The sequence below is a fragment of the Cheilinus undulatus genome, linkage group 3 (genome assembly GCF_018320785.1).
Source record: "Cheilinus undulatus linkage group 3, ASM1832078v1, whole genome shotgun sequence".
NCBI lineage: Eukaryota > Metazoa > Chordata > Actinopteri > Labriformes > Labridae > Cheilinus > Cheilinus undulatus.
Window position 1 is genome coordinate 35,533,540 of NC_054867.1, and position 14,399 is coordinate 35,547,938.

The following is a 14,399-nucleotide window of genomic DNA, read 5'->3' on the forward strand; positions in this document are numbered from 1 at the left end:
GCCCTGCTTCATTCTTTCTTTTCAATCTGTCAAGCCTGAACTCTTAACTCAGCTGTTTGGCCTGTTTTATCACCCACACACCCTCATGCTGTGCCTTATTGTGACTGGCCTCTATCCAGAGACAGAAGATTTGCTTACAATGGTAGACTGACAGGTGTACAGCGTGTTGCCTTCCACTTCCTGGTTATATATGCACGGCTGCTCAGATGTTCTGTGGCAGCCAGTTTTTGTGCCCACAGGTTTTCAAGCTCTTAACAATGTTGCAAGTGTTTTTCTCTTGACTTGAGTCCATGTGGTTTAGGCAGCGAGCCATACAGAGATTCACAGGTCAAATGATTTCCAAAAACAATATAATTTAGCTCTATGAACATTATCCACCATGACTTCCAAACAATGCAGGGACCTTTTTGTAGCTAATGTGAAAACTACTTACACATATTCCTTTTATTGTTAAAAAGGCAGCAGTTGGACTATCAAGGCCAGCTGCAAACTCATTCACCTGGTTCACTTTTACGTGAGCTGCATGTGTGGTGATGATAGTGACTAATAACAGGCTGCTCATTTTAAATGTATGCTTGGACAAAGAAACAAACAAGGTATGTAGTCGGAGAATAGTGTCTGGATGAATTAAAGTGTAAAAGCACAGTTAGATTGCTGTAGTGTTGAAGATCTGGTCTTGCATTAAAATCCACCACCACCCAAATTTCCAGTATCTTCAACCTTTTCTTTTATTTTTTGATTCTTAATCCCAACTAGTTTTCCTGGTTGAATAAATGTTAAATTTAAATAAAAATAGTTAAAGGGAAATGTTGCAGCTTTCTTTAAAATAGAAGAAAGAGAACAAATAAACAGGTTAAAAATATATATAAAATATATTCAATTATCCATGTTAACATGCAATTTTTTTGTTCTTTTCTATCTCAAGATGATTGAAGAAATTATGAACCAGCTCTGTCACTCCTAAATAACAAGATAAACTACTTTTTCTGAGCTTAAAGGTTTGTGCCAATTTTCATGCAAATTGGTGCATGTCTAATGCTCCAAAAATGGGCAAGATTGGCAGAAAAACAAAACACATTTGGTTACAATAGGGCTCTCACACCCAAGTCAGGATTTCAAGAAAACCTAAATGTATTTAACGCAGAAAAACAGAGCAAAATAGTAATGGATATATGCCCGCTAAGGGCCTCTGCACTGAATAGATAGGTACATATTTACAACCCACTGGAAACAGCTACTTAACCCACTTTTGGGTCCTGGCCTAGCTTACTTCTGTCATGTAACTTGGCCTTCAACATACCAGGGATCATTTTATTCTCTGCTAGTTTAGTCATAAAGTATTTATGTAAGTATGAAAAGTCAAGCTTGACATCTGTCAACAAACGAGTGCTGCTCAGCAGTTAAGGTCAAGCTCGACGGCATCTCATTGTCCAGGCCTTTCTCACCACTGGTTAGATGCCCAGAGGCTGCTGGCAAGTTTTGGGGTCTTTGGGACATGCACAGCACGACCAGAGGCTCGTGGCAACACCACTACTCAAGGCCAAGCTTACTCGCCACATCCACCCATAACTCCGCCCTAAAGATGTGGACTTTATTTGTTCAACAGATTATTTTCCAATATCCCTGGTAATATGCAAGGACATCCATAGCCTAATTAGGTTTGTGTCAATCCCCATTCACACCTGATGGTGCCCTCAGGCAGCTTTACTCACCATTACACACCTTACTTCAACCTTAATTTTTGGTCCAAACATGCCTAAAAGTCCTGCACAGTACTGTATGTACATTCAAGTCTATTTTTGTAATTCTACAATTGTGCTTGTCTATTCAATCAATCAATCAATCAATCTTTATTTATATAGCACTTTTCATACAATGCAATGTATCACAAAGTGCTTTACACAAAACATACAATTTAAAGAAAAATACATTAGTTCAAGCCCCCCCACCTGACCACCAACCCACCCAGTAAACCCACCCTCTTCCCTACTGAGTAGTCCATACCTTGGTAGATGTGTCATCTATATAATGGATCCCTTACAAACAGCACCAATTTGATATGCAATTAAAAAAAGAAGATGAAAGGAGGAGTAAAATGACTTAAAATCTAGGAATATCTAATTATAAATATGAATATTTAAAGAATATAAAATTTATAATCATTTTAAAGAGAGTTCTGCATGAGCTTCAATATATCAACAGTCTCAAACTTGGATATGTCGTTGGGTTTTGTCCTTTACTTGGGTTCATTTCAGGCTCGAGTACACAGGACCTTTAAGAAGTTCAGCTTCATCAAATCTATTTCAGCCTCTGTAATTGCATACAAGTCCTTGACTGGCTCTGCTGAAGGATTAACAAGCGGATCAAACTTACAAACTTTAATTCTTATCTGATGATGAGAATTATAAGAGTGATTATGATTGCTGTCTTATTAACTGCTGCAGAGTCTCTGTGGAGTTATGCAAGTGGAAGAAAGTATTTCTGCAGTCAGTGTGAGGGTCTTAACACATCCAAAGTGGACATAATCTTTCTTTATGCTCCCCATTTTATGGACAAATAGTTCAAAATTGCAGGGCACTCCTAATTAGACATTTATAATTGCTTAATAATGAACAAAATGAACAAATAGAAAGCTTTTATCAGAATTATTACACAAACTTTTATGTTTTTAAATTAAATATAGATGAGCGAAAAGTATTATCAGCTACTTTTTCAATGCAATAAATAGAATATATACAAGTTGTGGGAGTATATGTCACTAATATTATTTGAAGAGGTTCTATAGAAACATCTAAAGCCAATTCTAGCTGTAATGTGGCCCCTGCACCACAAGATGTCTGAGATTGTGCAGATATGTTTTTATAAAACATGATAACGAGGACGACACCATTAAAATGATTCTGATACAAAGTTTAGAGTAGAAAACAGACATGGTGGCTTTTAAATTTTACAGTTGAAGCATGTCTGATTTCAACACCAAGATTCAAAAATTCAAAGCAATTTCGTGTCAAACAGGGCCATGGTGCAACACACTGAAATAGTTTCCTATGCATACGGAGTCATGGTTTGATATATTTTACTCTGAGATTCAAAGCGACATCATCTTCAGGCTTAAGGAAACTCTAAAGTCACTTCTCATCTACTAAACATTTAACATCTGCAGTCCTAGTCTACACCCAGCTTTACAAATCTCTTATCACTAAATTGCGTGCATGTAAATTTGCTTGGTTGCATGCAGAAATGTTCTACTTGTGATTACAGTGGGAAAACTCATTTCAACAATCTCTTTTTTTCCATGTTTGTAGTGACGGATGGAAAGAGTTGTAAATCTTTAACTTGGACATAAGAGCTGCTGGTTAAATTTTACTCTTGTTCTTGTAAAGAAAATATAGCGCATCAATGAGGGTAAAATCTTCTGTCAGTTGCTGAGCAGACTTTGATTGCCATTAATGGTTCAGTTTGACAGCTAGAAAGTATATAGCTGTTACATGACTTGATATTTCTAAAAGGGGGAGAAAATCCCTCAAAGATTTTTTGAGTCTGTCCAGGCCTTTCACAGGATTGGCCTTAGTGGATGTCTGTGTGTACACCTCACAAACGTACTGCCATTACTGGTGCAGAGCTGCAAAAATATGTATTCCTGTTGTGAAGTAGCAGCAGGGCACAAGCACTGAAGAGGGCGGGGCATTATTTAATCAAAGATCTCATGTTTATCACAATCAGCAACAACAAGGGACAGTAAGTCTGTGATGTTGCAGCTCTGACAAAGATGTTATCAAATGAAACAAACAGCACACTGATTGAATTCCACAGACGAGATCAGCAGTACAAATGACAAGCCTCATAAACCCTCCTCATTATATTTAAAGGTGATTAAAAATGTGAATTTAAGTCTGTTTCTGCACATTTCTCTTTATATACTAGGCTACAGAGGAACAATACCACCCTCTGAACAAGTGCATGTATGCCATCTAGTGACTGAATAATTGTATTGCTCAAAGAAGGGCATTGACAATTAAATGTAAAGTGTGTGTAATTAGGAGTTTGAGTAATGCCTAACAGTCTGAAATTTGATTGCATTCTATAGCCAGTGGAATTAAACTTAAGCATCATATCATATGTTGAAACAGCTGGAAGTGTAAATGGTACTGATGAAAAACAGCTGGAGGAGCATTTTGTAAGTAAGTTAATAGGGATAGGTCAGTAACATGTCTGGGTATAAAATGGATCATTTTAGAGAGCCAGTGTCTTTCAGAAGTAAAGATAGGCAGATGTTCATCTATCTGCAAAGAACTGTGTGGAACAAGTTCAGAAAAATGTTCCTCAAGACATTGAATATCTTACCATGTACAGTATATAATATAATCAAAAAATTCAGTTATCCGATAGAAATCTCTCTGTGCAAGGGACAAGGCCAAAGGTGGATACTGATGACACTGCATTAAAAACAGGCATGCTTTTGTGCTGGAAATCACTGCGCGGGCTCAGGAGCACTTCCAGAAATCATTGTCAAATCAACGCCACCATCAAATCACATTTAAAATGGACTGAGGCAAAATGGAAAACTGTTCTGTATTTCTATCAATGCTGAAATGTATAAAGAGGTTTTAGAGCAGCACATACTCCCATACAGACAATGTCTCTTCCAGGGAAGTTACATACCATATCCATCACAACAGTGTGGCTTCACAGTCGAAGAGTCCGGAGTCCAGACTTTTCACTTACAGAAAACATTTGACATATCATAACACAAAAAAAATCTGACAAAGAAGACGCAGCACTGTTGAGCAGCTAGAATTTTACATTAGACAAGAATGGGACAACATTCCTCTCATAAAACTCCAGTAACTGGTCTCCTCACTTCCCAGACATTTACAGACTGTTGTCAAGAGAAGAGGGGATGCTACACAATGGTAAACATGGCCCTGTCCCTACTTTTCTGAGATGTGCTGCAGCCATCAAATTCATAATTAGCTAATATTTGTCATGAAATGGTTAAAAGTGCAGTGTGTAATATTTAGCCTATTAGCATTTAGCAAAACTAGCTTGGTTAAAATGAAACATAACATTTATAAGCAGATTGATCTAAATTAGTGTTGACATCTGATAACAGATTTTTTAAATTTATGTTTTAAATTAACTCAGAATAAGCCTTTTATTCATACATAGGGAGGGTCCCCTCCAAGGACGCTGCCATCTTGGGTTTTTGCATTTTGCCTGTTTTCATGGCACCATAGAAGGAACCAAATAACAGTTAAGCATGTATTGATTTTTAAACTTCACTGGTTCCCAAAGTGATCACCAGAGAAATGAGCATCACACTCCAGAATTGACTGTTAGATGATGATAGTCCCATTTTTACACACTGTACCTTTAAATGTCTCATTTTCAACATCTGATATAGTATGTTGTTTATGTTTTTTTTACATTTCACACCGTGGCCCAACTTTCTCTTGGAATTGTGGTTGTATTAAACACTGTACCTTTCACAAACAAGAACAAATATCAATTACATCCTAGAAATGTAATCTTTCATGGAGGCACTCGTTGCCATAATAGTAAATATGTACTCATATCTCTCTATCACTACCTCTGTGACAAACAAGTTCATCTGTAATGACCAAATTTCCCCTGAAGGATTAACAGAGTTTTCTGACTCTGACTAAAGTCATCTCAGACTTAGAGACTGCTGCCCCCTTCTACATGGTGCTATATACAAACCTAACTTACATAAATGTCACCTTCTTTAAATCTCATGTTGATTGAAGGTGAGTTCAACACACTGGGCTGGTGCGTAATGAAAGACCTGAACAATCTTATTACATTGACGTTACTTGTGCAAATCAAGATATCATTCAACACCCAATCAAGCGGAGTGCTGACAAACTGGATTTGAGTGCTTGGCTGTTTGTGAGACACTCTTTATAGCAGTCTGCAACAACACTTCCTGGTCTACTGGAGAAAAATAGAAAACAGCCTGTTGACTGAAAAGCAATTTAAAAAAATCTGTTAAGTTATATTACAACCTGGAGTAACTAGATTTATTTATTTATTTACATTTGTATAGCTTTGTGGATTTGCTTCCTGAGAATAAGCTTTGAGTAGGAGCTCAAATGTTTTAACAGCTGTAACACAGGTCAGTGTATCTCAGCCTTTTTCATGGGAATAAAACAAGATATACTGATCTTAACATTAATATCATTAGAACCTGAACTCATTTTAATTCAGCCTTTATTTAGCCAGGTTAGTCCCACTGAGATCAAGGGGACACGATTGAGGCTAAGTAGTCTGACATTTTTGAGAGGGGAACCATTATTTTTTTAAATTGTTTTTAAATATTTTTAATGGAAGCCACTGGAACAGTTGGAACTTGACTTTAATCTGGACCTTAATACATAATATGGCGGACAATTAGAGCATTTTTGGATCTTGAGTAATAGACATGAGAGTGTCTGAATCCTACAATTTTGGTTACTTTGCAAGTAAAGTGTCTTGTTTGATTTTCTTATCTATGTCACAATTCATTTTAGCTTATGGATTATCCAGTTTTATAGCTTTGTTTTTTTGTGTGTGTTTACTTTGTTCTGTTAAAAACTCAAACAGAAGTTACATAAAAAGAAGAAAAAAAAAATCATTTGAAATAATAGAATGTGAAAGGAAACCAAATACATATATATATATATATGTATATATATTCATCTTTTTAATGACTAGACCTTTGAATAGACTATCTGGTGAGAGTTATTTTCACTTAATGTGCAAAGCTAATTTTGATCGTGTCAAGGCAGACAGAGCCTGATGGTGTGCTCTGACTGGATGATAGACAATCCTGGACACACAATCTGGAGAACATCCCGGGACGTTTTACAATATGTATCACTCTGCCTCAGCCAGGAGTTCTGAATACTTGTACATCTATAGCAGATGAAGATTTTAAGTATTAATCAATTTAATTCCTCAGAATTACATAAAAGACTTAAATGTCATTAATGATAAGAGGGTTAAATGTCCAGATTTGATGTGGTACAACCTGGGCTGCACAAATGAGATCTATGATGTTTTATTTTTCAACAAATGATCTTCCTCATTGGACTGAAATGAAATCTCAGAATCATAATTTACAGTTTACAATGTGCATATACCTAGATACAGATGAAAAACTACAGAAACAAACTAAAAATCATATTGTGAAGCACATGATAAAGATATGGTATAATGTGAAAGAACATTTCAAAGAACCTCACTGTCACACTACAGTCTGATATGAGGCAATCAGTTCTCTACTCCAGGAAGAGCCAATGTTACATTTAAATTATGGGAATCTAAAGGGCTTAAAATGGTCAGACTTTTATTAATCAGGCTCAGACTCAATTATGCCCTTTGGGGATCTGATGTCTAAATACAACATTAATAGAAAGATTTCTTCAAATACTGGTGACTTAGAAGCTTTGACAACCAATAATAGAAAAACAATAATGAAGGACTGTATGAAAAACGCATCATATCTGGATTTTACAACTTCCTGATATCTAATTCAGATGGTAAAACTGAATAAGTGGAGAGAGGATTTGCAATCTGAAATCTCTAATGAAGGCTGGAAAGTAGTCTGTGCTGATCCTCACACTAGGCCTGTAAATACACATCTAAAATTGTTACAGTATAAATACTGTAATTAATGCAGGATCCACTGCTGATTGGGAGGTTCCTTTTGCTTATCTCTAAATGTAAAGATTTAAGCTAACACATTTGTGAGGAACTTTTTTCATCAAAGAACTTGGGAATAAAAAACTACCCAAATATAAACACGAGTCTCATTAAGTCCAAATGAAGACATCTCCAAAGATAAACTCTCGGCTGTGACAGAAACATCCTTCAATAGTTGTGCTGTATGCACATGTACCAGTTCAGTACAGCAGAGGGCACAGATTGTTGTCATCATTAATGCTAGCAAAATATCAATAAAGAAAATGTTTGCCGAGATTCCTAATGTCTGTAAAAATCCATTCTGGACTGAAGATATTAAAAAGGAAACTTCCCCTCAAACATGCCATACTGACTTACTTTATTTCACACACATATACAAATACTTTGCTCTCAGAGCACTTAAGCTGAGTTTCATCAAGAACACTTTAATCATGAAATTCTCAAATTTGCTGCTGAAGCAACCACAACTCGGTGTTAAAGTTCATCCGACATGTTAGAAAAAAAAATTGCTCTCTATATAACAGACATCCTTTAGTGCTGGACAGTCCCACACAGTCCCAGACTGCAGTATTTACACTTCAGCCTCCTTCTGTGACTCCTCCTGATTGCCCTCTTCTGCTGTTGATGTTTCTGTCTGTGCTGCTTGTGCTCTGCGGCGCTCTGCCTCTGTTATCGTCATTGGGTGCAGAGGGAAAAATCCCGCCAAGCCTACAGAAAATAAGGTAAAGAAAGAATGAAACATTTTTACAGCACATGTCTCTTACATGTTATGAATCACTTGGATAGGTGAAATCTTTCAAAACTTAAATATGCAATAAAAGATAATCCTAACATATTACATATTTAAAAATCTTGTATTGGATGTCAAGGTGACTATCCAAGTCATTAAAAATTGTTAACCAAGCATTTAGTATAGTACTATATATTTAGTTTCTGTTACTGTCTTCTACTGCTCTGTGGAAATGAATGGAAGATATGAAATGAACTCATAAAAGGGTAGGTGTAACATAAAAAATCCTAAACTGAATGCCTATTTATTGCCAATCCACCAGCATACTTTATTAACTGGAAAAAGACCAAAACAAACTACAACAAATCACTGTCAGCTTAACAACCTTAGACATAACCGCAAACAAAAGCCAAGCCCTGCAGAAACAATGTAAAAAAGCATGTTTCTGTAGAGAATACACACCTAAGAGTTTGGCCACTGGCTTGGTAGGGTGAGCACCATTGCCGATCCAGTACTTGATACGATCAGAGTTGAAACTGACAAGTTTTTCGTTGTTGATGTTGGGGAGGGGGTCATAAGAACCCAGCTGCTCTATGTATTTACTGTCTCTTGCTCTTTTGTTGTATGCCGCCACAATCCGATAAAATGGTCTGTTGGCTTGTTTGTGACCAGCAAGAGCCAGTCTTATGACAACATAGCCCCCGTGGTAATTCTTCAGCAGGAATGAGGCTGCAGTGGGAAACAAGGACAGTGAGTATGATGAAAGAATAAATACATAACTTCATTGTTATTATTAAAAGCTTAATTGCATCAGTGACATAGCTAACCATTATTTTCAGCAAAAGGCTGCATTATAAAAGAGCTTCACCTCACATGTACAGCAAATTTCATTACACAGAAAGGACTTTCAACTTTTCAACCTTGTGATTTTAAAGGTCTGATTCCAGCCTGCTAGTTTTTTTCTTTCTTTTTTTTTAAATTCTTTATTTGGAATCACACATAATCGACAGTGGTACAATGACTAGCAGAAAGACTTCCAGCATGATCCCTCTTTAAGTTTTTTCTTCAACATAGAGATAAAATAAAGGGAAAATATAATAGCGATAAAAAAAGAAAAAAATACTCATTGCACTTAATAACATTAGAACATGGGGTGTCTCTCATCTAATAAAACAGGAGAAAATCTTTTCATACAGGTGTCTGTTAAATAAATGAATTCAAACAAAAAAAGGGCGTTTAGGGAGGATATAGATTTTCCATTTTTCCCACAATTCTTGAAATCGGTTCTTCTGGAGCTAAAATGAAAAAGTGACTCGTTCCATTACATAGATTTCATAAGTTATAATACCAGTCTTCTATAGTTGGAGCTTCTGGCTTAAGCCATTTTTTGTTAATGCTTTCTGGGCAATTTTGTGTGATTTGTGTACTATTTTCCTTTCCCAATTTTTGTTTTATATAAAACATGTTTTCTGATTTGACATTGTGAAACCCTCCATATATATTTGAAACAATTTTAAGTCCTGAGTCTCCCCTATAGGCGCTAATAAAAACTTTGAGGAGGTCTTTCTCAAATGCTTTTTTTTGTCTCTAAAACTGAGCTATGTATGTAATGCCTCACCTGCAAAAATCTAAAGAAATCACTATTGTTCATCCAATGGACTTTTTTCAGGGTCTGAAAGGTGCTTAAAATTCCCTGGTCAAAAAAATTAAAATATGCAGACAGACTCTGTTTTGCCCATTTACTATAATTAATATCTTGTCTGTTGGGCATGAAGTCGATGTCGTTTGAACACCATCTCAGGATTTTTATCTCCTCAGTCAAACCAGCCTTTGTGGTAACATTTAAGTATGTTTTGAGAGATAGATTAATCCAACTATTATCAATTTCCAAAAGATTTTTTTACCAATCTCCTATCCCCCAAACATGCCTGAATTGGGGCTGTCCCTGAGAGATTTTCTTCAATACTTTTCCATCTTGACTGAAAATCAAAATTGCACCAGCAAACCAAAGTTCTCAGCTGGGCAGAGATATAATAGTGTTGAAGACACGGTAGAGCTGCTCCACCTTTGTTCTTTGGTAACTGAAGTGTTTGGAATCTAATCTGTCCCAGTCATTAAATTGTTTATCTGTTATTTCTATTGGAAGTGTCTGAAACAAGTACAGTATTCTTGGTATGATATTCATTTTAACAGACTCAATCCAAGACTCAAAACTTAATATTGGAATTAAACTCCACCTCCTAATGTCTTTATTTATTTTATGATTTAGTGGGTCAAAATTAAGATTATACAAATTTCTTAAATCTTTGGGAATGTTTACACCTAAATATTTTATGTGTTTCAGCTTCAAGTTTTGTTGAATACTGAATAATGTTTACTTTATAACCTGAGCAGGCCTGCTAGTTTTCTAACAAAGCATGATGAAAGATGATTGAATTTAATGGAAGTTCAAATACACACACTAACTGATTTTGTTTACAACTTTTAATGAGTACATGTATCTTTGTTGTGACATTGCTCCATGAAAGGTAACACCTAGAAACTTCATTAATTTCTAAATATATATCTGAAACCATCTTTTCTCAATTAACAGTTTACCTGAAACAGACAGGTTTACTTGAACCCATTTCAACCTAAAGCTGCCTCAAAAGACCCTCTCAAACCTGAATATCATTGGGAAAAAACTTCCAAAAAGTGAGAGTTTTTTAAAAAATGCACAAAAGTTCATTGTTTCCTAAAGAAATTAAAAAACTGTCTGTAGAGACATGAAATAAAAACATTTAAACGCATAAGTCTTTGGCTTTAACTCCAAATAATTGCCTCTGCCCTAAATTTTGTTAACATTTTCTAAAATCATCAATCAATCAAAATAAAAATGATCCACATTCTCCTCTTCAAACATGTCCTTCATTAGACAATGAGCCAGTTTGGGTCTGTTGTTCTATTGTCACTGTCATCTAAAATAGTGCTATTGTCTGCCTTTTTTCACTCTACTTGCTAAGGTATCAGCTGTGGTATTAGTCCCTGCTTAACTTAAAAACACTTTTGATTCATTGACTTTTGCATGACGAGGCTTAAGAGGTTAGAAACATTTTATCACACATTCTTTATGTTTGGAAAATCACCTCACAGTTTGACATCTGTCTTAAAAACAGTGAGAAGATACAAAATGCGCTGACATCACACAAGGTCTTGTAAGTGCAAAAACAGCATCAGGTCTAAATGGGTCAAGACAAGCATTTTACTTGGGTAAAACATCAATGTCTCAGCATGGTAGCACTAGTATTAGATTGTTTTGTGTAAAAAAAAATGTCGATAGAAAAAAAGCTTAACAAACACATAGTTTTAAAGAAAAAGTTGATTACAATATTGTATTAATTGAAAGATTTCCTGGTTGCATTTCTAGTTCTGTACCATCTGAAAGCCACCTCTCTTTGACATGTATGATGAGAGCCCACGGTGCCAGGCAAATCGCGAAAACGGCCAAAAGAACGGGCGTGTGGTTTGTCCTTTCGGGGCTTCTGTAAAACATGGCGCGGCGAAACGACGGGCATCGAGGAAGATGACCAAAGAAGACTGAGAGTTCAAGTGTTTAAACTACAGGTAACAAAACTGGACATAGTACATTTTCAACAACAAACTACAAAAACTCATTTTCGGACATTTAGTCACTCCCTTGTGAAAACGAAGCACACAGAGCCCTTAATGTCAAACCAGGGACGGCTGTTATCTCACAAACATGTCTGGTCTGTGGTGGACATAAGAAACCGTTAATTTAGCCCAGAGTTCGTCTGAAATAAATGTCAAACCTGAAGTTTTCAATTGGGCTACTTAAGTAAGTTGTTGTGTGTGCTAATGAATGTCGATGAAGCTCAACCTCGGCCACTTGCTGTGTTTTTTCTGACACATTAATATCTAAAAAAAGACATCCATAATCACTAAACAGAAACACAAAATAAGATTATACTCACATAAGTGAACCATGCTGCTGGCTGGGTTACCCTGCAAAGAACAAAAAGTCTCATTCAGAACATGCATGTAAGGTTTTTTTTCCTAAACAACAGTGGTAGTCAAAAATATTCCTTGTTTTCTTTCACCCAGATAACCATGAAAATGTCGATAAATATCAAAATTACCATCGTTAGCTACCTAGCTTTTACGAACGGCCAACAGTGCAGGGCATCTGTCTAATTACTATGCTAAGTTTAAAATGGGCATTAATGGGCGAAATACCTCTGTAGATGTTGGTTTATGCGAAGGAAAATCTTCCCAGTAGTCCCTACGTTTTAATTCCTTGACATGCGATATGTTAAAGCCGGTAATTTGATGTTTTCAGCGTCAGAAGTAATGTGACATTTGTCAGTGCGCCGCCATGTTTGAAGAGGAAGTGACGTAGGAAGCTGTTGCGGTGTTATTGTGTTTCATTGACACCAGATGGCGTTATTGCATTGCGCTCCAATATTTAATGAAAAACTGTACTCTACATTTATTAAGTACCAGAGTTTGTTTGCAGTGTATTCTTTTTGAGTTTCTTACATATTAAATCAATTTAAAAGACAAAAAGATGGTTGTCAAATTTGAAAGTACATCGAAATAGAAATTATTTGCTATCAGAGAGCAAAACTTTGGTGTTACAATACTGTCACTTTTGGTTAAATGTGGTGCAAACACATAGGTGAAAGAAGTATATGCAATAAAATCATGTATATCAGGCAGGAAATCCTGAAGTCTAAAGCAGTCTCTACCAGACCTTCGTATTATGCGGCCAAATTTGAGACCTTAAAATCTTCAGTACCCTTGTACAACCACATCCTAAACCTCAAATATTTAACTTTTATTTATCATATTTGTTTCATAATCAGGGGATTTCTATGCAAATGCTTTGCTTTCAGATACATTAACGATAATCAGAAAGGGTTTGTGTGGTCACAAAGTACATTTGATAAGCCACTGTAGTTATCAGACATCTGCAAAGACACTCAAATTTTCTTTTCTAATATTTTCTCTGTAAATGTTCTTTGTGGCATGGAAAACTCTTTCTGAGTAGCATTAATTTCTACTCAGAAAGAGAAAAGAGATAAAATAAATCCTGATTTTGTGGTAACAATACCTTTAAGGAGCAAGTGGAATAAATTAGAAAGCTTTACAATCTATTATACAACATAGGATTCATTTGAAAATACTTGAATATATTTTATAAAACAGATTTTTTTCAGACTTATGTCAATGAAATAATCGCATTTAGCTGAAAACATTCAGTAAATAATTGATGATGAGCAACATAGGCGTTTCAGTGTTGAGCAGCCAAATTTCCTCTTTATTTGCTGTCACTGAGGCCTCAACGGTCGACACTTTAATGTCTTACCTTCTTTATGTTCGAAATGCTATGAATTCAAAAACATCAGAAATCCAATTTCTACTTTTAGTTTAGGTAACTGAGCTGGTACAAATGAAACATCTGAGCGTAACAAAAGTGATGACAAAATTATGACTGTTACATTTACAATTATCGTAAATTGTATGATCCGTCAAAAGAGGTTACAAGCTTCTAGTGTATCTTTGCTGTCTGTCATTTAATTTATATATTTTAAAATTCTGCTTCCTAAAATTTTCTCTCTACATGTGTGGTGTGTCTGACATCAGCAATGCATTAACTTTTAAATCGGTTTCCTATGTTGAGCCCAGCAGAGATGAAACACTGATTTCCTGTGAGCGCTCATGAATTCAGGGGTCACTGCTGAGCCTGATGTCGTCTGAGTGCACTGAGATTTCTGCCCACTGAGAGCCCGACCCCCCAGTCTTGGAACATGGTGATTTCACACTCCTGTTGTGTAAAGCTTGTTTTTCTGTGCGAGTGTGTGTCTGTGTTTGTGTGACAAACCCATGGTTTTCTGCGAGGAGAGGTCACTGAAGACACACAAATGAGACAGACCTTTGTTTGTCATTCTGAAAATACCCCTCTGTC

General features: G+C 36.0%; 1 protein-coding gene across 1 annotated transcript; it reads right to left on the reverse strand.

Annotated features, from left to right (window-relative positions):
• Positions 1 to 7,044: 7,044 nt before the first annotated feature.
• On the reverse strand, positions 7,045 to 12,815 carry mrps16 (mitochondrial ribosomal protein S16). The gene is made up of 4 exons (XM_041783056.1): positions 12,668 to 12,815; positions 12,406 to 12,436; positions 8,897 to 9,163; positions 7,045 to 8,412 (listed from the first exon to the last, which is right to left on the reverse strand). Exons 2-4 carry the CDS (start codon positions 12,416 to 12,418, stop codon positions 8,276 to 8,278), a joined length of 417 nt encoding a protein of 138 aa, XP_041638990.1. The 5' UTR covers positions 12,419 to 12,436; positions 12,668 to 12,815; the 3' UTR covers positions 7,045 to 8,275.
• Between the last annotated feature and the right edge of the window lie 1,584 nt (positions 12,816 to 14,399).

Coding starts and splice junctions, on each gene's coding strand:
- mrps16 (XM_041783056.1), bottom strand. Junction 8,413..8,896: donor GCCAGTGGCCAAACTCTTAG/GTGTGTATTCTC, acceptor TATTTTCTGTAG/GCTTGGCGGGATTTTTCCCT.